General features: G+C 26.8%; 9 protein-coding genes across 9 annotated transcripts; 6 read left to right on the top strand and 3 right to left on the bottom strand. All coding sequences in view use genetic code 12, as the record gives it.

Annotated features, from left to right (window-relative positions):
* Positions 1–430: 430 nt before the first annotated feature.
* Positions 431–3,916, top strand: GIN1 (chromatin-modulating protein; the record flags this gene model as incomplete). Its single annotated transcript, XM_051765407.1, has 1 exon — positions 431–3,916. The coding sequence occupies one exon, from the start codon at positions 431–433 to the stop codon at positions 3,914–3,916; it is 3,486 nt and encodes a 1,161-aa protein (XP_051618724.1).
* A 59-nt stretch (positions 3,917–3,975) lies between these two features.
* Positions 3,976–6,075, bottom strand: KGF54_004681 (uncharacterized protein; the record flags this gene model as incomplete). The annotated part of the gene is made up of 1 exon (XM_051765406.1): positions 3,976–6,075. The coding sequence occupies one exon, from the start codon at positions 6,073–6,075 to the stop codon at positions 3,976–3,978; it is 2,100 nt and encodes a 699-aa protein (XP_051618723.1).
* Positions 6,076–7,372: 1,297 nt separating this feature from the next.
* KRR1 (ribosome biosynthesis protein) lies at positions 7,373–8,293 on the bottom strand (the record flags this gene model as incomplete). Its single annotated transcript, XM_051765405.1, has 1 exon — positions 7,373–8,293. One exon carries the CDS (start codon positions 8,291–8,293, stop codon positions 7,373–7,375), a length of 921 nt encoding a protein of 306 aa, XP_051618722.1.
* A 210-nt stretch (positions 8,294–8,503) lies between these two features.
* KGF54_004679 (uncharacterized protein) lies at positions 8,504–8,869 on the top strand (the record flags this gene model as incomplete). The annotated part of the gene is made up of 1 exon (XM_051765403.1): positions 8,504–8,869. One exon carries the CDS (start codon positions 8,504–8,506, stop codon positions 8,867–8,869), a length of 366 nt encoding a protein of 121 aa, XP_051618721.1.
* A 1,204-nt stretch (positions 8,870–10,073) lies between these two features.
* On the top strand, positions 10,074–13,946 carry GIN4 (protein kinase; the record flags this gene model as incomplete). The annotated part of the gene is made up of 1 exon (XM_051765402.1): positions 10,074–13,946. One exon carries the CDS (start codon positions 10,074–10,076, stop codon positions 13,944–13,946), a length of 3,873 nt encoding a protein of 1,290 aa, XP_051618720.1.
* A 601-nt stretch (positions 13,947–14,547) lies between these two features.
* Positions 14,548–15,315, bottom strand: KGF54_004677 (uncharacterized protein; the record flags this gene model as incomplete). Its single annotated transcript, XM_051765401.1, has 1 exon — positions 14,548–15,315. One exon carries the CDS (start codon positions 15,313–15,315, stop codon positions 14,548–14,550), a length of 768 nt encoding a protein of 255 aa, XP_051618719.1.
* A 503-nt stretch (positions 15,316–15,818) lies between these two features.
* On the top strand, positions 15,819–16,302 carry KGF54_004676 (uncharacterized protein; the record flags this gene model as incomplete). Its single annotated transcript, XM_051765400.1, has 2 exons — positions 15,819–15,951; positions 16,151–16,302. 2 exons carry the CDS (start codon positions 15,819–15,821, stop codon positions 16,300–16,302), a joined length of 285 nt encoding a protein of 94 aa, XP_051618718.1.
* Positions 16,303–17,941: 1,639 nt separating this feature from the next.
* On the top strand, positions 17,942–18,631 carry KGF54_004675 (uncharacterized protein; the record flags this gene model as incomplete). Its single annotated transcript, XM_051765399.1, has 1 exon — positions 17,942–18,631. One exon carries the CDS (start codon positions 17,942–17,944, stop codon positions 18,629–18,631), a length of 690 nt encoding a protein of 229 aa, XP_051618717.1.
* Positions 18,632–22,055: 3,424 nt separating this feature from the next.
* On the top strand, positions 22,056–23,438 carry KGF54_004674 (uncharacterized protein; the record flags this gene model as incomplete). The annotated part of the gene is made up of 1 exon (XM_051765398.1): positions 22,056–23,438. The coding sequence occupies one exon, from the start codon at positions 22,056–22,058 to the stop codon at positions 23,436–23,438; it is 1,383 nt and encodes a 460-aa protein (XP_051618716.1).
* Positions 23,439–23,581: the final 143 nt, after the last annotated feature.

Below are 23,581 nucleotides of genomic sequence, written 5' to 3'. Positions count from 1 at the left end.
TGTACAAATTGAAATTATCGAAATTTAAAGATTCAATTATATAATAATTGATGACACAAATATTAATGTCGTGAAATTAAATGTTCTGATAATAGAGAGAAAAAAAATATATAATATAGACATAGAGTCTACAAATTAAACAAGTTAAACAAAATCTCTTCCCATATAAAATAATACTAATATTAAAAGTAAACAAAACGCGACCTTAAATTTATTTTACGCGTATTAATAAATTTTATATATAAATTACTTATTTATAATAATAATATTGTATAGTACTAAAATATATTAATAGTTAATTATTAACATATCACATTAATAATATATTATCATACTAATTCAAAATTCATTTGGCAACCAATTTTGAAATTAATTCATTGAAATAAATATTAATTAAATATCTATTGATAGTCTAAACATATATGTGTAAATGGATTCACTAAACAATTATAAGTCAACCCAAATAATACTAAGTAATGATAGTACTTTAAATAAAGATGATCAAACTACAACTCAGATAATAGATAATCAATTGATTGCTAAAGATTCGAACAATGATATGTCACCATCAATATTGGGATTAAATATAAGTAATAATTTTCTAAATCAATTAAATGAAACTAGTACCAGTAATGAAGAAGTAAATAACAATAACTTAGATTTAAGTATATTAGATAAAATCAGACAAAGATTATTGGGTCTGACTTCGAATGATACTACAAATTTAAATGATACTCAACCAATCAATAATGAAGATACCCAAAAAATAGATGAAACACCACAATCCAAATCATCATTTCAATTATTACCTCAATTAGAAGTTGAAGAAAGTGAATATCAAGTAAATCAACCTACTCAGATAACTTCAAAAAAGTCTGATGTACAACCAACTCAAATTTTAGAAACAACAAAAGATAGTCAACCACTCACACAACTTATTGATAGTCATAATACAGTTTCTACTCAGGTAATAGACAGTGACAACCCAAATTCAGATTCCAATACAAAAAAATCTGACTTAAATGATCTATTCATTTCTGATGAATCTGATAATGATGATTCTTCTAATCAGCCACTTACAAAAGAAGAAAGATTAAAAAGAATTACTGAATTAGCAGAACAAAAGAGAAAAGAAAGACTTGCAAAAGAACAAGAGGAAGAACTTTTGAACAAGGATTTAACTAAAGGATCACTAACAGATGAAGAGGATGACTTAAATAATGAAGCTAATGATACTGTTGTTTCATCTCATATGAAAAATGATGGATTATCTACAAAAGATCTTGAAAAAGCTCAAGAATTTTTAAATATTCAAAAAAGACAAATTGATATTAGACCTGATTTTGAAAGAAAACAAGTTTTTACAAAAGATAAATTTTTGAATTTATTTTCAGATTCCGAAGATGATGATGAAATTGATATTGAGTTCAACAAAACTAAAAATCCAGCAAACTCCAACCTTTTAAAACCATCATCACCAGTTCAAGATTTTATAAAGTCCAGTCCAACAACTTCACCAATAAAAGATGATGTTTATGATTTATTTAAAGCTCCATCAAAAACACAAACTAAAAATCCATTAGAATTATATGCACAAAGATTAAAACAAAATTTAGGAAGTTCACCTACTACTACCTCCAAAGTCATAAATTTAGATTCTGATTCAGATATAGAGATTGGTAATTCATCATCTCCGATTAAATCTACAACTCAGTATAAAACTAAAATTTCAAATCATGCAAAAGAATTGAATAAAATTCCTGAATTGTCAAAAGAACAAAAGTTTCTTATAAAGCAGAAATTTATGAAAAAGAAATACCAAGGTACAAAGCAACTAAAATCAAAAGACTTGGATTTGAAGAATAAGCAACATAAAGAGTTTTTAAAACTGTTACATAAAAGAAACTTAGATCAATTGAAAACCAATAGATTAAATGATCATGAATATCAAGTACTAGAAGAATTTGAGAAAGAGGAGGAGTCATTATCATCATTGTTGGAAAGAGAAATGGAAAGAAATAGAAATATTAGAAAGAAAGAGAAACTACAAGAAAGGGCTAAATTAGCTTTATTAGGTAAGAAATTGGGTATGAAAATGGTTGATAGTGATGGTGAGGAAGAGTATCAAGAAGATGATAATGAAGTTGCTGATTCTGATGTACCTGAAAGTGATTATGACTCTGGTGATTATAATGATCAACTGGGGGTAGATATATCCAACAAATCTGAGAATGAGGATCAGGGATTAGAAGATCAAGAAAAAGAAGATCATCTGGATAATATGAATCCAAATCAATTTGACGATGATCATCATTTCATTGAGTCGCTTCATCCAAAAGACGGAGAAGATTCATTCATGTCTGCTCAAAGTGAAGTTGACTTAAAGGGACAATTACCAAATTTTAAAGATTTAACTCAATCACAAACTCAGCATGAAACCCAATTCGATGCTCCCACTCAAGTGGATACTTCTTTATTAAACATCGATAATGCAAATGATCTTGCAGAAACTCAAATAATTAAGCAAGAAACTGATAAAGTAAACAATTATTATGATGATGAAGATGATGATATTATTACTCCTGCAAATGTGAAGAAGGGGCGTAAATCTTTGCATAATAGAATGACAAAAATTAAACAAGAACAACATCTGGATATCGAAGAAGAAAATGAAGATGAAGATGATCCAGAGGTAATACAAAGAAAAATCAAAGAATACGAGCAAAGAATAAGAATGAAAGAATTAAAAGCAAGAAAAAGAAGGAAGGAAATGGAAAGGAAAGGATTAAAAACTATGCTTGATGGCGAAGCAGAAGAATCTGAAGATGAATGGAAAGGATTAGGTGGTATTGATGGGGAATTTAGTGATGTTGCAAATTCAGAAGATGAAAAAATGATTGATAATGATTTTAATATTGATTTACAAAATGATGAAATTAGACAGAAGTTTATGGAAGAATATCAAATTAAAGACCAAAAAGAATTAGAAAAGTTATTAGATGATATAAAGAATCATAAATTAATTAAAAGAGTTGGTCAAAATAATGGATTAGATATTGAATTAAGTGATGAAGAAGATCAACTATTATCAGCTTATAGAAAACAAAAATTAATTGAACAACAAGCAAGATTATTACAGAATAAAAAATTACAAGAATTAAGTAAAAATGAAAAATCAAAAGCATTTTTTGATACAATTCAAGATAAACATGAAGTTATAAAAATTGATAGTGATAGTAGTGATGATGATGGAGATGTTGAAGAAATTGCAAATCCATTTAAAAATGATGAAGAGAATGAAAATACTGAAAATGAAGAAGCTGATTCACTAGAAAAAGAAGAACCAATTAAAAAGACAATCAAAATTGAAGAATCTTTTGTTCAAAATAAATTATCATTTTTGAATTATAGCATATACGATGATGATGATGAATCAAGTTATCAAAGAATACAAAAGATGTCAAATCACCAATATGGAATATCTGAAGATGAAGAAGATGTAGTTGACATTAAAGCACTAAGATCTAAAAGTTCGCTAAATCAATGTCAATTAGTAACAATAGAATCAGTGGAAGAAATAAACAATAAGAGAAAATTAGATCAAGATCAAGAAACAGATATAGATTCAGACGATAATGAATTTTTACCAATTTTCAAAAAACCATCAATTACAAAATCGTTCAAGTCATTTCATGAACAACAAGGTGACTCTTTTAAAAATGGTAAACAACATTTTACAGGTGTTACAATAAGTAGGCAATATAAAGTTGTATCAGGTTCAAAAGCTTCTATAACATATAATTTATCAAAAAACAATAATACCAAAAAAATCAAGAGTTTAAAAGAACAAAGAATTGAAAAAAATTTAAGAAGTTCTTCAAATCATTCACTGATTTTTTCAAATTCTGAATTTTAATCAAAAAGTATATTAATTATTAAAATTGTATCTATTAAATATTAAATAAATTATTTGCATTAATCTAATAAACTGTCACTTAATGCTTCTCTAATTGCATCTTCATTATAATTTCTAATTATTGGATTATTAAAAATCGAAGTATTTCCATGATTTATATATTTCTTATTCTTCATTATTGTTAGATTTGAATAAGAACCACTTAATATCTTAAATCCATTTTCTTGTTGTACTTGTTTGTTTACGGGTATTCTTTTTAATTGGGTTTGATTGGGTATCAGAATGGGTATATTTTTGAATCTTTTTTGCTTTTTAAGGTCTTTGATCTTTTGTGGTGTTGGTGGTTTTGTATTTTTAGGAGTTTCTTGCTTTTTGTTTGTGAGCATAAAATTTTTCATGAACTCATTTGATATTAGTGAGGGGGATTGTAAATTTGATGATTGGTCGGATGACGTTGCTATTGATGGTGCAGATTTTATAGTTGGTGGACGTAGAACTTTATCATATGAACAGCTAGAAAAGTTATACACATTTTCTTTATTATGACTTGTATTTAACGGTGGTGATTTTGATTCAAAAGTATTAGAAATCACTGGACTTCTTGAAATAACTTCATGTAAAAGTTTTCTTGAGGAAGGAAATGAGTTTGTATTAGAATGTCGTTGTTGTTGATCTTCAAGTACAGCTATATTTGTCGTTGGGTTTGATCTTTGTGATGATACTATATTTATTGGATTCTGGAATTTATGATTTGAGCTTGGGTGGTTTACTAATAATGACTGAAAATTTGTTTTATGTCTATTTAATGGGTGATGTTGTAATTGTTCTCTAAGATTTAGGGCTGATTTTCTCAAAAAGTTATTATACGTATCAAATTTTAAATCATCTTCATTAAAAACATCATTATGGTGAAACTGGCTTGATTTACTTTGTCTTTGTTGTTCTTTATCAGAAGGAGAATAATATGATACATCAGACACTATGGAACATACATCACATTCATTATTATTTTGTTGTTGAGGAGTTAAAGCTAATGACTTATTAATCTCTTTATAAAATAAATCTTCATGAGGTGATAAATTATGTCTTGGTAAATTACTCATACTTATAAAATGTTTTAATTTATTGAATTGTAAATAATCTTGTTGGCAATCAAATTCTTTAAATAGTTCATTTTGATCTATTGAAGTTGTTGATGTTGGTAAGGAGTTTGATCTTGTATGTTTGGCAAGTTGTTGTTGTGGTGGTGTTGGAGGTGGTGGTGTCATTACTTCTTTTTTAAAATTTATTGGGTCTTGTAGTCGTTGATCTTCTTCGAATGTATTATTCAAGTGAGAATCAATTGTGTCATAAGATTTTGATAAACTATTTTTCATTAATCTTTCACTATCTTCAGAAATTTCCGATGAAGCAATAGATGATATAGTTGAATTATTGTTTGTGGTTGAAGAATTAAACGATGAATCTTCGTATGCAATTGGGTTTATGTTATATATGTTTGATAATCTATATCTTGATTTTTGTTTTGATATTAATTTATTGGGTTTTGCGGTACTTGGTGAGTTCGTGGTTGAAGTTATTGTTGAAGTTGCACATCTCATTGGTTTTAATTTGAGATTTGATATGGAGATCATCTTTCTGAGATCTGGTGGTGTTGGTGTAGACGAATAAATGTTTTCCTCTTCTGATAATTCTTCTTCCTCCTCTACTTCTTCTTCTTGTTCTTCAGATTCTTCTTCATCTTCTGAAAAATTGTCTATGTCAATCGTCTCTTTACTTTGCTCTTCTTTTTCACTTAAAATTTGTACATTAAATTGTTCATTTATTTGCAATTTCTGTAATATATGACTATACTCCTCATTTAAGATTTCAAAACTTTGTTGATTTATAATTGAATCAGTATTATCCAAGACTAAATTTGAGTTTAAATAAAAACATTTTGCATTCAAAGCATTTAACTCAACTAAACAATTTTTATTTAATTCCATTAATTTTATTAATTCTCTAATATTATTATCATATTGTAAAATTTTTTGATTTATTAATGATATTTGATTTATTAAATTTATTTGGTTTGGATTTGAATTGAAATATTGATTTGGTAAAATGTTGAACTGATCAACAAAAGTACTTGGATGATCTAGATTAGGATTTGACATTAATTATAATGTACATAAAGATATTAATTTTGTTTAAATTGTTGACAATTCTGTATCTATTTATATGAGTGATCTAGCTGATATTCAGATACAAGTAAGTTTTAATTAACGAAAACTCTAATACTAAAATATAGAAAGCTTCTATTGTAATTTTTCTAAGTGAAGGTAATGAATCAATCGAATTCAAGACAATTTGATAAATTTAAAAAATTTAAATCAACCAAAATAAAAAGTTAATTAAATGATTTTGTGAATCAAAAATTAATTTTAGCCTTCTTTTTTCCTTAAGTCAGTTGTAACTATGTTCGAGTTGTAAAGTTATAATGTATGTATGTTGAATATTTAATCAATTAAATCATTTGATGAGGTTTTTGAATCAACATTTACATTACTATATTCAAGTTTGTGTAATATTATTGTTACTACTATTTAGGAAAGTTCAATACTTATTTAAGAAATTTAGCGTTATTTTCAGACTTAAATTTACATAACCATATGGGAACTACCAAACGGTTTTAGAAAATTATTAACATTTTTCACATATTAATTATGGTCCATAACTGTAACAGTTACGTTAATATTGACTTTGGGATATATTGTCAATAGTTTCACATTACTACGATGCATTAAGTTATCAATACTCAAGCTTTTATCATTAGAAGTTATAGATTTTTGTAATAATGTATTGAGATATGTATCTTGTTTAATTTGTCAAAATCTAGTATTATTGATTCACCTTATAATTCAATATGAGCTTCTAGCAAGATTTTGGGGAACTAGACCCTTTCTTGGACGGCGTAAGCCAATTCTTTGAGTGTATAGTTTCAAAACTGTGAAAAAAATTAAGAGATCGTGTGAGTGTTAATAATTTAGCCTCTTAAAATTTTGGATCTAAAAATATTACATAAACTAAAACAAACTGTAATTCTTAAGATTGCAAAAACCCCCTACTCAAGTTTTTTAGAAAGTAACATCAATTCAATTTAAAGTTTTTAGTGAAAAATTGCAGATTAAAAATTAGTTGTAAATTAAAATCGCAGATTGTTTTTAAATTGATAATTGAGTTAATTAGAGATTTCAATTTTGTTAAAAACTAAAATGCATACTGAAAAACTAAATCACACTTACTAAACATACTACTTGTTTCACGAAATTTGTATATTTCATTTGGTCTTGTGATAAAAAATAAATATGTTTGAATTAAGTTTTTTTGATAAATCAATTAGAGAATTTCACTAAAAAAAGGATGTCAAAAATATTAATTTATTCCTGACTGTTAAATCTTATACTTATCAGTTTACTCCTCTGGAGCTATATAATCTTTAGCTCTTTCTTTTCTTCTTAATTCACTATTCTCTTCCTGTAATGCACGTTTCTCTTGTTTTTTCTTTAATTCACGCTCTCTCTTACCAAGGAAATACTCACCACTTTCAATTTGTAAATCAATTTTACGAGGTTGTTGAGCTGGTGGGAATGGAGTATATATTTTCTTCTCAATTTTCTTGGATGTTTTCTTTCTTGCAACATTTCTCTTTTTGAAACTTGGTAAAAATCTTGACCAATCCTCATTTGCTAAATCTGGATTTTTACTTAATTCTTGTTTTATCATTAATTCTTTTATATAATATATTGGATGAATATTTTTCATACAATCTTCAACTACTCTTCTTACTTCTTTTAAACCTTTAAAAGGTCCCATTGCACTTACTGTATTACCTTGGACTAATATATAACAATTCGTTAATAATTCCAAAGCTTTTAATGTATTACCATTCGGTCCAACTAATCTTTGTCTTCTTTTTATAAATCTATCTTTATTTGTAACAAAATTACCAATTTTTATAACATCACAAGCTATATCATCTTGTAAAATTTTAACAGCTTGTGGGAATGGTACTGATCTTGCTAATAATTTTATTAAATCTCTTGCCTTGATAATCATTGCAGGATCAAAAGTCTTGGTGGTGGTTTTAACAGACATTGAACCTTCAACTAAATCTAATTCACATTTTATATGATGTCTATCTAATGCTTTTGTTATATCACTCCATATACTTCTAAGATATTGCTCTCTATATTTTGGAAATAATGTCATAAATGATGATTCTTCTGTAAAATGTAGTCCTGAAGCATTATGTTCTGGTTTGAATTCTTCTAATGCCCATTTATCTATATCTGGGGTATCCCATGGTTTATCACGATTATGGGTTGATGGCATGTTATTATTATTGGTTGTATTATAGGTGTTATGTTTAATAAAAGTTGTTTGTTCTTATCTACTTGTCGGGAGATGAGATCACTAGTGTTTAACCAACTTTTTTTTTTTTTTGTGCAATTATCATAGACAAATTTATTTTGTAAGAATAATAACCTTCATCAACAAAATTTACCGACCAATTATCCAATCCAAACTGTTCACACAATTAAAATGGCAAGAAACGATAAAAGTTTAAAGTCAAAATCCAAAGTCACTGCTAAACCAAGTAAAATCCAAAAATCAACCTCGTCAAATAACTCCAAATTAAAATCAAAAACAAATCAATCAATACCAAAGTCAAAATCAAAATCAAATAAAATTAAACTTGACAAATTAAATTCAGATTTAGATGAGTTCAATGAAATAACAAATTTACTTAATGCTCAAAGTAAAGTAAAGTCAAATAAAGATAATTTAAAGTCATTGAAAAATATAAGAGATGATTATAATAAAGATGAAGAAAATAAATTAAAGAATAAAAAAGCTAATGATGAGATGAATAAGCAATTGGAAGTATTGAAGGAAGTTGGTTTGTAAGAAGCTTTCCTGTTTGTTATAGTGATGAGCACTAAATAAATTTACGACTTGATTCAAGTTGTCATGTTGAGAATCAACAATATCAGAATAAAATAATGCTGAAATACTTGATGCATTGCTGAGATGACCTGTCAATTTCATTTCAAGTAATCAAATCGTTATTTATCTCAATTTGTTGGAATGCTATTATATGAAGCTCGGGTCAAGTAGCATAAATACGCTCATATAAAAGAAGCAATTTAAATTTAATTATCATGAATCACAACTGGGCTAATCACTTCATTGAATATCTCAACTAGATTAATAATCTCAATAATGATATGGTATGATAAACTTGAAAGATTGATGTGGTAGCATATCGTTTCAGAAATTAATGTAAAATGTAATTGATTAATCGAAGCAATTATTCATATTTAATGTGAAAATATTTTGAATATAAAAGAGTAAAATTTGAGTTACAATGCCAAATATTGGTAAGTATACTTTACAACGGTTTTCATAATTTCATACATTTATGTATAGAGAATATAGATTATATTATGTTTTTGTAATGTAATTAAATCTATTAATAATAATTAATATTGTATTTAATTTCATTTCTTAATTAGGTTAAATTAAATTTTTAATTTTTTTTAAAAGGGGGTATTTCATGTGGTAGCCTTGATACTGGAAACTTAGCGCGTTATTTATATTTTTAAGTTTTTAATAAGACGCGTCTTTAAATATTTTACTACATTAATTATTATTATTAATTATTATTATTAGTGATAGTATTATTATAATTATTATTATAATTATTATTATAATTATTATTATAATTATTATTAACATTAATCGTCAATCTAAATAGAAATTTATTAGAAAAATTGTGTTGCAAAAAAAATTTAAAATTTCAATTTTATATTCATTTTTATTTAAACATTTCATTAATTGACAACCAAAGTTATATTTTTTTTTATTCAATCTATAAACATTAGTTTTATGCTAAATTGTATTCAATCATTAAGGTCATTTTAGTCATATTCAAGTCATTCGTTCATTTATTCATTAATACCAACTCATTTGATAACAATTAATTTAATTCAATCAATTTTAATTTTACATCAATTTCTAACTCAATAAATATATATTAAAAAATTATTTTCATTCGTTAATTAAAAAAGGGACAATTTGTTTATAAAAAAGTTAATAATTTCATATTCAAATGTCACATTCAAGACTGGGCTCCCTAAGCTCATCTATTATGTCTAGTTCAGTTCATAATCATCCTCAAAAAATTGGTCCTTGGAAGTTAGGCAAAACTTTAGGAAGAGGAGCAACTGGAAGAGTATTATTAGCAACTCATCAAACTACTGGACAAAAAGCAGCAGTAAAAGTTGTATCAAAATCAGATTTACAAGAAGAAAGTCAAAATTCCAATAATAATAATAATAATAATAATAGTAAATCTGAGAATAAAGAAAATGAAAATAATGGAGAAGGTTTACCTTATGGTATTGAAAGAGAGATTATAATAATGAAATTATTAAATCATCCAAATGTTTTAAGATTATATGATGTTTGGGAAACTTCAAAAGCTTTATATTTAGTATTAGAATATGTTGAAGGTGGAGAATTATTTGATTTATTAGTTGAAAGAGGTCCATTAGAAGAACCAGAAGCAATAAAATATTTTAGACAAATAATCTTGGGAACTGCTTATTGTCATGCTTTAGGTATATGTCATAGAGATTTAAAACCTGAAAATCTTTTATTAGATGCACAATTAAATGTTAAATTAGCAGATTTTGGTATGGCAGCTCTAGAAAGTAATGGAAAATTATTAGAAACTTCTTGTGGTTCACCTCATTATGCTGCACCTGAAATTGTTAGTGGTTTAAAATATCATGGAGCTGCCTCTGATGTTTGGTCATGTGGTGTTATTTTATTTGCTTTATTAACTGGTAGATTACCATTTGATGATGAAAATATAAGAAATTTATTATTAAAAGTGCAAGCTGGTAATTATGATATGCCAATTGATGAGATAAGTAAAGAAGCTCAAAATTTAATAACAAAAATGTTAGAAGTTGATCCGACTAAAAGAATATCAACTGAAAAAATTTTGAAACATCCATTATTAAGTAAATATCCTTGTCCAAATGAGGATTTAATTAGTGAAAAATCATTACCACATCCAGAAACTGCTCATAAATCATTAGGTTCAACTAAAAATATAGATAAACAAATTTTATCAAATTTAACAATATTATGGAATGATAGATCTGAACAAGAAATTATTGATTGTCTTTTACAAAATGGATCTAATCCTGAAAAAACATTTTATGCCTTACTTTTAAGATATAGACATGCATCAAATGATGAACAACCAAAGATACCGAAAAGATCATTAAGTAGAAGTAATTCAAGCACGACACCAAAAAAGAAACGCGGTAGTCAAATAAATGTTTCAAGACCAACTTCATTTCAATATAAAAATGGTATAAGTACATTGAATAATACTAGAACTACATATTCAAGAGTATCAGTTTCATCTTCAGTTACAAATTCTCCAAGAAGAGCTTCACCTAAAAAAAGATACTCACATATTCAAGCATCGCCTGCTAGATCTCCATATAAAAGACAACAAGTTCAAGAAAATTCTGCATTTAAGGCAACTCCAAGAAATATTTATAACGAAATTGTTGATGCTCAAAGTAATCAATCTTTACCTCCATCTTTACCATCAAAAGATTCCATGTATGTTGATAAATTGTCTGTTTTACCAAACGTTGCTGAAAATCCGGTTGTTGATGAATCTCCAAATTTATTACAATCAGCTAAATTATCACAATCTAAAAGATCTTCTATAATAACGAAACCAAATAATAATAATAATAATAATACCAAGAGAATGTCAAAAAGAAAATCAATCAGAGCTTCAATGACAAATGGGTTGAAAAGAAATTCAGTCACAATGAAACTATTATCAACTTATGCAAGATTGGCTGGTGATGATGATTGGGAATATATGGATAAACAAACTAAAAGAACTTCTGCTACTTTTGCAGCCTTATGTGATAAGATTTTTAATCAAGAAGATTATAATGAAAATGATGAACAATTAATTGATCCCGAAGAATTAGAAGCCAAAGAATATGAAAGATTAATGGAAATTGAAAGAAAGAAACATGAAGCAGAATTAAAAGCTAGAAAAGAATTAGAGAAGAAGAAGAAAAGACAAAAAAGAAGATCAATACTAAGTAATAAAAAATTAAGTATAGTTGTTAAAGATGATGATCCAAATAATAATAGTGAACAAGATATGACTCTTGATAAAGATGAAATTAAACAGCCAAAACGTCAATCCAAGAATTTAAGTGCTTTGAGAGCTTTATCGGAAGGAGAAGGTGCTAAGCATTCAGAATTAACTATGGAAGATGTTGAAGAATTAAAAAGAAGATCTGCTAGTCAACCAACTCCGAAAAGAAAACAAACTCCAATTTTAACAAGACGTCCTGTTTCAAGATTAGATCCTTTATGGCAAGCTCATCATAATGAACAACTTGAACGGGCACAAGAAGCTTTGGAAAATGAATGGAAAGATAATAAAGATTCAACAACTAGAAAGAAGATTAATAGAGAATCTATGGTTTCTGTTATGGATGATATAGTTGAAGAAAATAATGAATTAAAAAAGAGAATGTCTAGAGATAGTTATTATGATAAAGATAGGGATTATGAATTGCCAGAACCAAACGTTGAAGAATCAAACTTAACTGATGATTATATGACTGAGATTAGAAAATCAAGATTACTAAACAGTCAATTGAATATACATAAGTTAGTTGGATCTGAACATAAGAGAGCAGAATTAAGAAATGAAAGAGTTCCAACTTTAATTGGCAATGTTAAAATACCAAATGTTACAAGAAAATCAAGAAACTTTACAAATTCAAATAAGAGATTATCGGTGCTATCAATATATTCAACTAAAGAATCATATAAAGATCTTAATTCAATAATAGATTCACACGTACCAGACAGTCACGATAAAACTCCAGGTTTAAGAACAAGTTTTGCTGATAGACTAGATAAAGCTGGTTTACCTGAAGAAGATGAAGAAGGTGATGATGGTCAATCAGTCATGGATTTTGAAGAACATTTAGCAAACAAAAGACTTTCATATCATGATGCTAATAAAAGAGCATCAAGAGCTTCTACCACGAAAAGGTATGGTAAACCAGTTTCAAAAATTCCAGATTTACCTACAACTCAAGACTATGATGACACTTTTGTAAGTAAAAGTGATGAAGTTCATAAAAAACAATATAGATCAATGGTATCTGATGAATCTAGTGATGTTGATGATGTCTTTGATAAAATAAAATTACCAGATGGAAAACTGACAAAATCATCTATTGATACACTTGCAAATGGTGGATTAAATGAAAAACAACAAAAGCCAGCATATAATGATCAACAAAAATCAAAACCAATGACAAAAGTACGAAATAATGCACCACCAACACCACCAGCTCATAATAATACAAAACAACAACCATTAAATGATAAAACAAATAATTATTCAGATTTATCAAAACAACCAAGAAAAGGATCTTTCTTCAGAAAATTATCGTGGGGTACAAAAAACAAAACAGGAAATACGCAATTACCAAGTCCAAGTGAATCAGACGATGAAAAACCAAAATCATCATTTTTAAGATGGTTCTCGTCTTCTTCTACATCCTCAAACCCAACTCATCAGCAATTAGAAATAGAAACTAGAAAGTTTAACACCATACTACCAAAAGAAGAAATGTCAACAGCATTATTTGCATTATTAAACTCATGGTCAAATTTCGGATTAAAAGATCTTAAGAATGATCAAATAAGTTACATAATATTAGGTGCTATATCGAAATACAATTCATTTAATTTAAAAAGTTGTAAATTTAGGATAAAAATCATTTCCAAAAATTCAAATCAAAAATCTGAAATAATATGTTCAAGAGTTAAAGGTTCAAAATTAACTACTGATACTTTATTTAATGAAATTGAAAAAGTTTTGCAGAAAGAAGGGGTTTTAGATAAATAGATATTCTAAATAGATAATACGTGTAATAATTATAATATTTTTTTTACTATGAAATCATATATTTTTACAAAGTATTCCTGATTAATCTTTGCTTTTACACTAGATCCTTTCAACTGATTTCATTTAATTCTTTAGTGCCTTATTATCATTTTATTAAACTTCTAATACTGAGTTAGGGATGTCAAATTTGTGTTGAAAGTTTTGATTTTGTACCACAACAAATGCCGATTCTCAAATAAAAAATTGCAAGAAACCTCCATTCAAATCGTTAAAGCCCAGTTTTTATTAACAAAAACAAAGAAGAGCCACTAATAAATTATGAAGAAAGATTTTAAAGTAAAAAAATTAGAGACTTCTCAAGTTTCACATTTTCTCATTTATTTCTTTTTGCATCAATTTAGAAATTAATACTAAATTATAAAGCTTATAATATGTAATTTTAATGAGATTTTGAATTACCAGTTGAGTTCGTTATAAAGTTTTTCTAAGTTGGGGCTGTCTTAGTGAATACAGCACAAGATCAAATGGAGACTATAAAAGGGCTAGTGACAAAAATTTATTCTATAAATTTAAACTATCATATATATACCGCTAATTTATACTAGTAAGGTAATCTATAAGCAAGTCTTGAGTCCATTTCCAACCTTTCATGAGGATCCAGAGTGCTTTCAGCATCACTATCAAAACCAGCATTATTATACCCAATAAATTTCTGAATAACATAATTAAAACATTTTGGTGATTGATGTTGATTATCATGACTAAAAGGACAATCATCATACTTGCAATATTCACCAAATTTACAAATTTGGAAAAAATCATGATAATAAATACAATTCAACTTAGGACAAGTTGCTCCATTTCTGCATAAAAAACTTGAACTTGGATGTCTTTTGATACAATTTGAATCATTACACGTATTCATTAAACATTGTCTTAAAAATTCAGGAAATTTTGTAGGTAAACTTGTATCATCAGCATAAGATAATGTTGAAGTCCTTTGTTCTGGAATAGTAGTAAGTTTTGAATTTGTTGGATGCCATAAAGTACATGTTATATCTGGACAATTTTTTATTTCTCCAAATTGACAAACTTTATCAAATGGTGATTTTAAATAATTAAATGATACCTCTAACTCTTTATATCTTTTAAAAATTTCAAATATGATATCTTTCCCTAAGAAAAGACCAGTTTCTAATTCAACTTGTTCAATTATTGTATACGCGTCTTCATTAATATTTGTGATTATAATTTCTGTTACTATACATATCTGAGTTTTGGATAAATGGAAATTAATTTGTAAAAATTTGGGTATTTCTAAATCTAAGACATCAAGGATGAAGTTTTTTTTGGTTGATAAGTATGACATGGTAATTTATTTGGTTATAGTTGTTATCATGAAAACTAATTCTTTGGAAATCTAACTATATTTATATTTTGATTTAGATGAAAGGGTTGTGTTTCAAGTTTGTCGTAAATTGTATCAGATCTAAGATTATGTGCAGGATAAAGTACTGTTAATTAAAGTTGAAACAAATATTTGTTTCAAGTTCACATTATTTTTTAAATTTTATCAATTTTGCCTAATTTCAAAATGAAAATTCTTACTATTCTGTCAATGCTTTCTGCATGCTGTTTTAGTTTTTGAAATTTAGTATCCTTAAAGGTCTAGATCCAAATGCATCCGTAAATATTAATGTCAAATAAACTAATTGAGACCATAAGTTCACTAGGAGAGAAAGACTTTAGAATAACCTAATCAGGATCCTTGACCTTTAGGTAATGCTCTGAGCTACAGTATAGTTTCATCCACTTGCCAGTCAAATTGGAGAGTTTAGTTTGGCGAATATAGAAAATTGTATTAATTGACACATGCATATGGAACTTTTATGTGAGAAAGTCACCACTTCAGTGACTAGCATAAGTTGCTTTAAATCTAAAGCTCAACATTGGTATTGTATAAGTACAAGTTACACTCCATATAATGCTCAACATTGGCATCGTAGTAGGAGAGTTAAAATATATGATTAGCCTAAATTTGTTTATTAATCTATTTGCCGACAAATAAGTAACACCATTAAATATTTGTTTAATACAATTTTATTTCATTTCTTCATAAAAATTTTGAATAGTTTTAAAAATCTTTGATTGAATCCTGCAATCTTTATCTCCATATGATTTCAAAAAATTAGTCTAAAGTTTAGTTGTATTACATGATGGACATCCACAACCTGAACCACATTTACAAATAGTTGAACAACAGTTTCCACCTTTCTTTGGAGCTGATGAAGCTAATGAAGCACCAGTATTTGGAGCTGGAGTTGATTTAGATGAACAACATGAATTTGATGATTGACCACACATTTTATTTATTGAATAGTTAAAATTTGAAAATTTCTCGTATATTGGAATGGAATTCTCTTAAAAAAGATATTGAGTAGGTTAAAGACTGAAGTTATTATATATATATGAAAAATTTTATTAAGAATGACTTGATCTTTTATTATATTTATAATTATATATTTTTCTTTGAAAATAATATTAATTTTTCATCTTATATAATAAATATAATTCAGATCTTTACTAGATGTTTGATAACGGGTATAGTTACCCAATTAGGCAATCTGATTCCGCTATTTTTTCCTTTTTATTTATACGCTTTTTACTTTTATTTTTTATTATTCGAATTTATTATTTCAAATAATGTATAGCATACGAACTAATGAATTCATTTCCGTTTCTTAATGCTTTTAAGAAAAATTCAATTATAGTTGAAGTTTGAGTTACCATATTATATGAGTCCTAGTAAATTAAATGTCAGACTCGGTCATATACATTTCAAGGTAAAATCTGTCTTGTAGCAGTACATAATTTATATATTATAAGCAGAATAGCGCTAGATCTAATAAATTAACACGATTCGTCATGTGATACCTAATCCCACTTCAGGGACTTTAATTTTGCTCAATAAACTAACTTTTGAAACTTGAAAGCTCATCGTACTCCAGTATCCGTTTAAGATTAAGCTGTAGTTTTAGTTAATGGTGCATAGTCCAAATTACTTCATATTCAAAGTTCTCGTCAATAGATTTTTCAAATTAGGTTTATTGTGGAGAATACCTGTCAAAATTTATTTGCTTGGTCATAAAAATCTTTAGTATAGTCGACTTACAAGATCACGAGCAAATTCAAAATTCTGTTTAACTAAAATCCCAAATTTAGTATAAACAGATTATTCTTAGATCAGAAAAAAAGTAAACAAATTTACTTTAAGCCAATTTGATCATAACATTTTTTAATTGCAAGCCATGAATTTCATAACTAACAACAATTAACTCAATCTCAAGACGCGAATTTTCAATCGAACTTAAAATTTATGGTTATCATACATTAAAGCCTCAAATTGGCACAGTCTGGCTGATCAGTTCAGTTTATTTCAATTCTGAAATTAAAAACACATTAGACAGTGATTAATACAGCATAGCCAAAATATGATAAAACCGTATAATTAAAACTAATTGAAAATGTTTCATGATACATTTTTTTATAACAAAAAAGAAAGTCCAAAATTATTTTACATAGTAAATATGTATAATGGCTTAAATTAATTTAATAAAAATTAATTTTCTATTTTTAGCAATAATTTTATTCACATTTGGATCATTCAACTTGAAGTGTTAGATCGGTTATTAAATTACTATATATAAAAGAATATGATTATTCTCAATTAATTCAATTTGTGTTGAACCTTAGAATAGATCAAGAGGTATCAAAATATCCATATCTAACAACTTATAAAAACTTTGGATTCTACTCAATTGAGAATTTCACAGTCAAGAATATTTCAGTTAAAAAGACATAGCAATTATTAATAGAATAGAAAATTCTAAAAAATTCAGTCAAGTAAAGGCAATAATTATATTTTCTTTACAACTTTAGATTTTCACAAATTATCTTTTACTTCAAATTAAATAATATAATAACGTAATTAAAAAATGGCAGACATTGCTTCAGCTATAGGTGGAATTGTATCAGCAGGTCTTGGAATAGCAAATACTATTACTAGTAAAGCAGAAGGTATATTCGCAACAGTTACCTCAGGAGCTGATGGTGCTTGGCAAACTGCAACTTCAGGAGTTGTTGTACAATTTGAATCATTAACATCAGGTGGAGCTGCTGCTTTTCAAATTGTTACCTCCGATGCTGAAGGTAGATTTTCTACTATTACCCAAGGTGCTGTTTCAGATTTTTCAATTGTTACAAGTAAAGGAAATGAAGCTGGTCAATCATTAACTTCTGCTGGAGGTGCAGCTGTTGGAGCAAATGGTGGATCATCAGCAACAAGTATTGCTTCAACAAGTGAGGATTCTTCAAATTCAAGTTCAAGTCCAAGTTCTAGCTCAAATTCAAGATCAGAATCATCAGAATCATCAGAATCATCATCATCATCATCACCATCAAGTTCAGGTAGTTCTGCAGGTGGTGCAGCTGCTTCATCAAGCACGAGAGCATCAAGTTCAGGTGATTCTAGTTCATCAGCATCTAGATCATCAAGTTCCTCATCATCAACTTCATCGGGAGGATCATCATCTGGTTCAATCTCAAACATTGATTCATTGAATTGGAAAAAATCAGTTGGTATTTTAGGAATTGTTGGTGCTTCAATAATTTTCACCGCTTTATAGATATTGTACAATTAAAACTATGTATGAGTAGTGGAAAATAAAAGATAAAAGTTGGAGAAAAAAATGAAAACAATGTGATCTAATGTAGACATCGCCTTGAAAAAAAGAAGACCGCTCAAGTGACCACATCGCCTTCATTCAGCTATACAATAAGAATAATTTAGACAAAAAAGGCAAAACTTTAAAGGCTCTCCCCTTTTCAGTATCGAAGCTAAGTCGTAATTTTGCTTTCATTGACAAAGAGAATTTGTCGAGTTCGTAAAAAATAAACTTTACTTATTTAAGTCGAGGTTGTCGAGTTTTACTTACTTATTTAGGTCGAGGTTGTCGAGTTCAAAAAAATTACTAAATTACGAAGTTAGTATAGGTCGTAGAAACTTATTTTGTATGAAAAAAATTACACCCCGTAAAAGTTATGATGAACCCCCATAGAATTTGAAAATCTTATTTAATTCAACATACTGCATATAGCAATGATTTGTAAAATCAATAGCACTATAAAATGGCACTAACCTCAAGTATATTATAAGGAGAGCTAAAAATTCGCCATGTATTTAGTTTGAAAGTGGCAAATTCATGCAACACTGTACTGACATCAAGATCTTATAAAAGAATGTGACCATTAAATATTTTTTTTCATTTATTTGGAAATTAGTTTTTTTTTTCAGTTTATTTGTTTGTTTTGATTTTTCATTTCCGGAACCAAAAAACAAAACATAAATAGCATATATCCTGCATAAGACTTATTCATGGAAATGTGATTGTTCATTCTTTTCTTTTTTTTTATTGATTTTTTTTAACAATTGATGCATCAAAATTTGCTTGAAAAATGGATCTTAACATGGAAGTCCATATGCTTTCATTTTAAATAATTTTTGTCTATATGAACTTACGATGTGACTTATAGTTAAGAAGTATGATCAAAACTGGTAATTTCTTAAGGGGTAATTATTGAAGTTAAGAAATGAAACTGAATGTGAAACCAATTGTGACAGAATTTGTGCCTTTTATTTATCTCGAGCAAAAAGGATGTTTGGTAGTGTACTTTTCAATTGAGTTAGCAGTATTTGTGTCCCTTTTCTATGTAATATTTATTACGCTCATAATCAAATTAATTGATTGTTTTCTTACGAAAGTTGAGTGATTTTATTCTATTCAAATTTTATTTAAAACTTTCTAGATTTAGTAATATTCCACAATTACGGACTTCACTAACAGATTCCTCCAAACCTCTCTTCCGTTGTTCAGTTTATCAATGATTCGTCGGTATCCCACTGATATGTACTTGTTTATTTTGGTTGCAAAATTTTCAGTTTGCAATAATCTAAATGTACTCAACTTTCCTTCATGTGAGCATTTGGGGGATTTTGAGATTTGACTTCTATGATTTGTTGAAAGAACGAGAGTATTTAGTTATACAATTAAATTCATTTTTATTGGGGTGTATATTATATACATTTGATTTTACTAATCCTAATAAGTTATGAGGTAATCATCTTTACACCTCTAGCTTACACCTCTAACTTACACCTCTCTTCAATCTCAATAAATTTCTACAAATTGAACTGTCAAGATCATATCTCTATAACATTCAAAAATACTTTTTAAACCGTTAAAAATTGCTTGCGTTTGCACAAATATTTGAAATTTCAAAATCATAAGGTTTCATAATTGTCTTAGACATTGGTTTCAAACTTTAAATTTCGTTCATTTATTTATCATTATATTTTTTTAATTGATTTATTGATGGTAGCAATTTTAAATTTATAACTTAAATTTATTACGAAGCAATATTCTTATAGTGTAATTTTTGATGATATTTTATTATCCTCGAGAATATAGTTCAGAAAGTAAGTATGTGTTTCTCTCTAAAGATTCTTCTTAACAACTAAGAGACTATCAAACACTTTGAAATCATCCTATTGGGGACTATATAATGATGAATAAAAAATTATATATTTTTATCTATCACAGCCAATCTTGTTAAGATCTTATTCTAAAATAGAAAAAAAAAAAAAAAATTAATATTAAATTTTTTTGCACCCTAATTAAAATTTTATAAGGTTTTGTGTTTTATTTTATTATTTATTTATTTATTTATTTTCATCTTTTAATAAAATTTTTGTTTACATATAAAAAATACAAAGCATTGATGCAAAAATAAATAAATAAATAAATATCAATCATTTATTAAATTGAACTATTAACTTTAATGATAATGGAATTCATTTTCAATTAGTTATTTATGATTGACTATAAACATATTAACTAAAATTCATTAAGTGTCTTTATTTTGTTTGACAGATTTCCTATGTAAGATTCTTCTTTAATTTTTTAGTAATCTTTCTGTATATTTTAGCTATGACATACTTATATATCCTTTCAATTCTACTTCTTTTATAATAGAGAAACGAATACACTCTTTACAAAACTTAAGAATACTTGTTAATTTTGAATAAAATGGGGTGTGTAATTATCAAGTTGAATTTTTGAATTTAAATGAATTTTTCATATTATAAAAAAATTTTAAAGATTTGTGTAATAATAAAATTATTAAAATATTAAATTTATTATGTACAAAATATTAAAATATTAAAATGTAAAAAGTATTAAAAATAAATGTAAAAGAAGAAGAAGATTGTACTATTATAATATTATAATATCCAAACTACTCCATTAAAAAGTATATAAGGTTTTAATTATATCTTAAATTTAATTCAAACTTTTTCGAAGTTTTAAATCTATTATTATACTATTTACTTTGAAAAGGAATTGAGTTTTTTTTTAAAAGCTTGATATCCAGTTCGTTGATTTGATATAAAGACTATTCGGAAGAAAGTGGTATTATCCAACCAAAGTTATACTTTCTAATTTTATTTCATATTTTTTTATTTTTCATCCATACCTAAAAATTTTGTATGAATTTGATTATTAATATTTTTCTTTAACATTTAAAATTGTATCAACCAAGGATAACAAAATTACTATAAAAAGGATCAAGTCAAAGGTGAAGAAGAAGAAGATAAAAAAACAAAAATTCAAAAGTTTTAGTGTTAAGATAGTGGAATATTTGAAATTGTACATTTAAATAACATAAAATCATTTATCATCCCACAACAAGAGATTATTTCCAGCATCAAATAATACATAAAGATTGTGCCAAAACTAAATCATTCAAAGCAAATACCTTTTAATTGTTCTTACTTAGAGAGTCAACCTTCAATCAAAATATTATTATATTACTTGTCGCATTTCAAATATTCCAGACACTGAAAGAAGAAACTGTGAAAAGAATAATAATACAAACATACTAATACTACAAACCGTTTAATACAAAGCATCATCAAATAATTAATAATTCATTTCACATAGAATACTCACCTCCTTACAAGAAATTCAACAATACAAAATTTAAGTTTTTGATATGTCCTTGAAAACTTCAATAAGTTCAATAACATCATCAGATCCGATGTCCAAACCAGCAAGACTACAGGTTGATATAAATTCAATAGAAGAAAATGATAAACCACCTCCACAACAAATTGGTTCATCAACTTTTAATATATGGTTTTTAAAATATTCAGGTGGTGATTCATCAGTAATAAATTCATTTGTCAAATCAAAGTTCAGACTAAATGTTGAAAAAGATCAAGGATATACAAGAGCAAGAAATAATTCTCCAATATGTTTATTTTTCAGTAGAGGTTGTTGTTATATGGGATCAAATTGCAAATATTTCCATTGTTTACCAAATAAAGTCAAAGTATCAAATACAAATCAAGCAGTTGATTGTTTTGGTAGAAACAAAACTTCGGATTATAATGATGATATGGATGGAGTTGGATCATTTAATAGAATCAATAAGACATTATATATAGGAGGTTTAATAATGAAGCCAAATATTGAAGAATTAATGCTGAAGAATTTTGAAGAATTTGGAGATATTGAAAAAATTAAAGTAATATATAATAAAAATATAGCATTTATAACAATGAAGACTGAGAGTGAAGCACAATTTGCAAAAGAAGCAATGGATAGACAATGTTTAATAAATTATGGCAATAAATCATCATCATCATCATCAACCACCTCAACTAATAACAACACCAACACCAATAACAATCCTTCAACATTAACATCATTAAGACACAGTAATAGTAAAGAAGTTTTACATATACGATGGGCCAATCTAGATAGGAATCCTGATGCACAAGCTCAAGATAAAAGAAAATTTGAAGAAATGGCAATGGAAACTGTAAAGAGTATGTTGAATAATAATACAACAAAAAGAATAAAAATAAGTAATGAACCAAATAAAAATGAAAATAGTAAAATTTCATCACCATCTGAAGTTGTAGAAGTTGAAGAATTAGATGATTTAGATGAAGATGACGAGGATGAATCAGATGATGAAGGTGAAGAAGAAGAAGAGGATGTAATGGTTGAAGGAGTTCAAACGACCAATAATGAACAAAGTCATAAAAATCACCTCAATCATAATGATATAACGATAAACACAAATAAGAAAAGATCATTATCTAAAAATAATTATAATAATTATAAATTTGGATCAAGTGGTAATTTTAATGATAACAGATCAACAATAGTAAATAATAATAATAATGAATCAGATACCAATATAGATTCAAGAGATATAAGAAATGGTTATTTTAATGGTAATGGAATAATAAATGATTCAACTTTTAAAAATATTGCAAGATTGAAGAAAAAATTAAAATTTCAAAGACATGAACCTTGTTTAGTTTCCGTATTATGTAATTATTCAAGTGATGAAGATGATGATTAAAAAAGATTTAAAGATTGAAATGATAAAGAAAAAGTAATATGATTACAAAATTTAAAAATATAGCATAATTTAGTATAATAGTTTAGTAGCATTAATTAAAGCATAATTCATTAAATATGAATTTTTTGTATAGTTAAACAATG

This window comes from Candida jiufengensis (assembly GCF_024610255.1).
Source record: "Candida jiufengensis strain CBS 10846 chromosome Unknown scaffold1, whole genome shotgun sequence".
Classification (NCBI taxonomy): Eukaryota; Fungi; Ascomycota; class Pichiomycetes; order Serinales; family Debaryomycetaceae; genus Lodderomyces; species Lodderomyces jiufengensis.
Note: the sequence above shows the minus strand (reverse complement) of the source record. Positions and strands in the feature narration are given on the sequence as shown.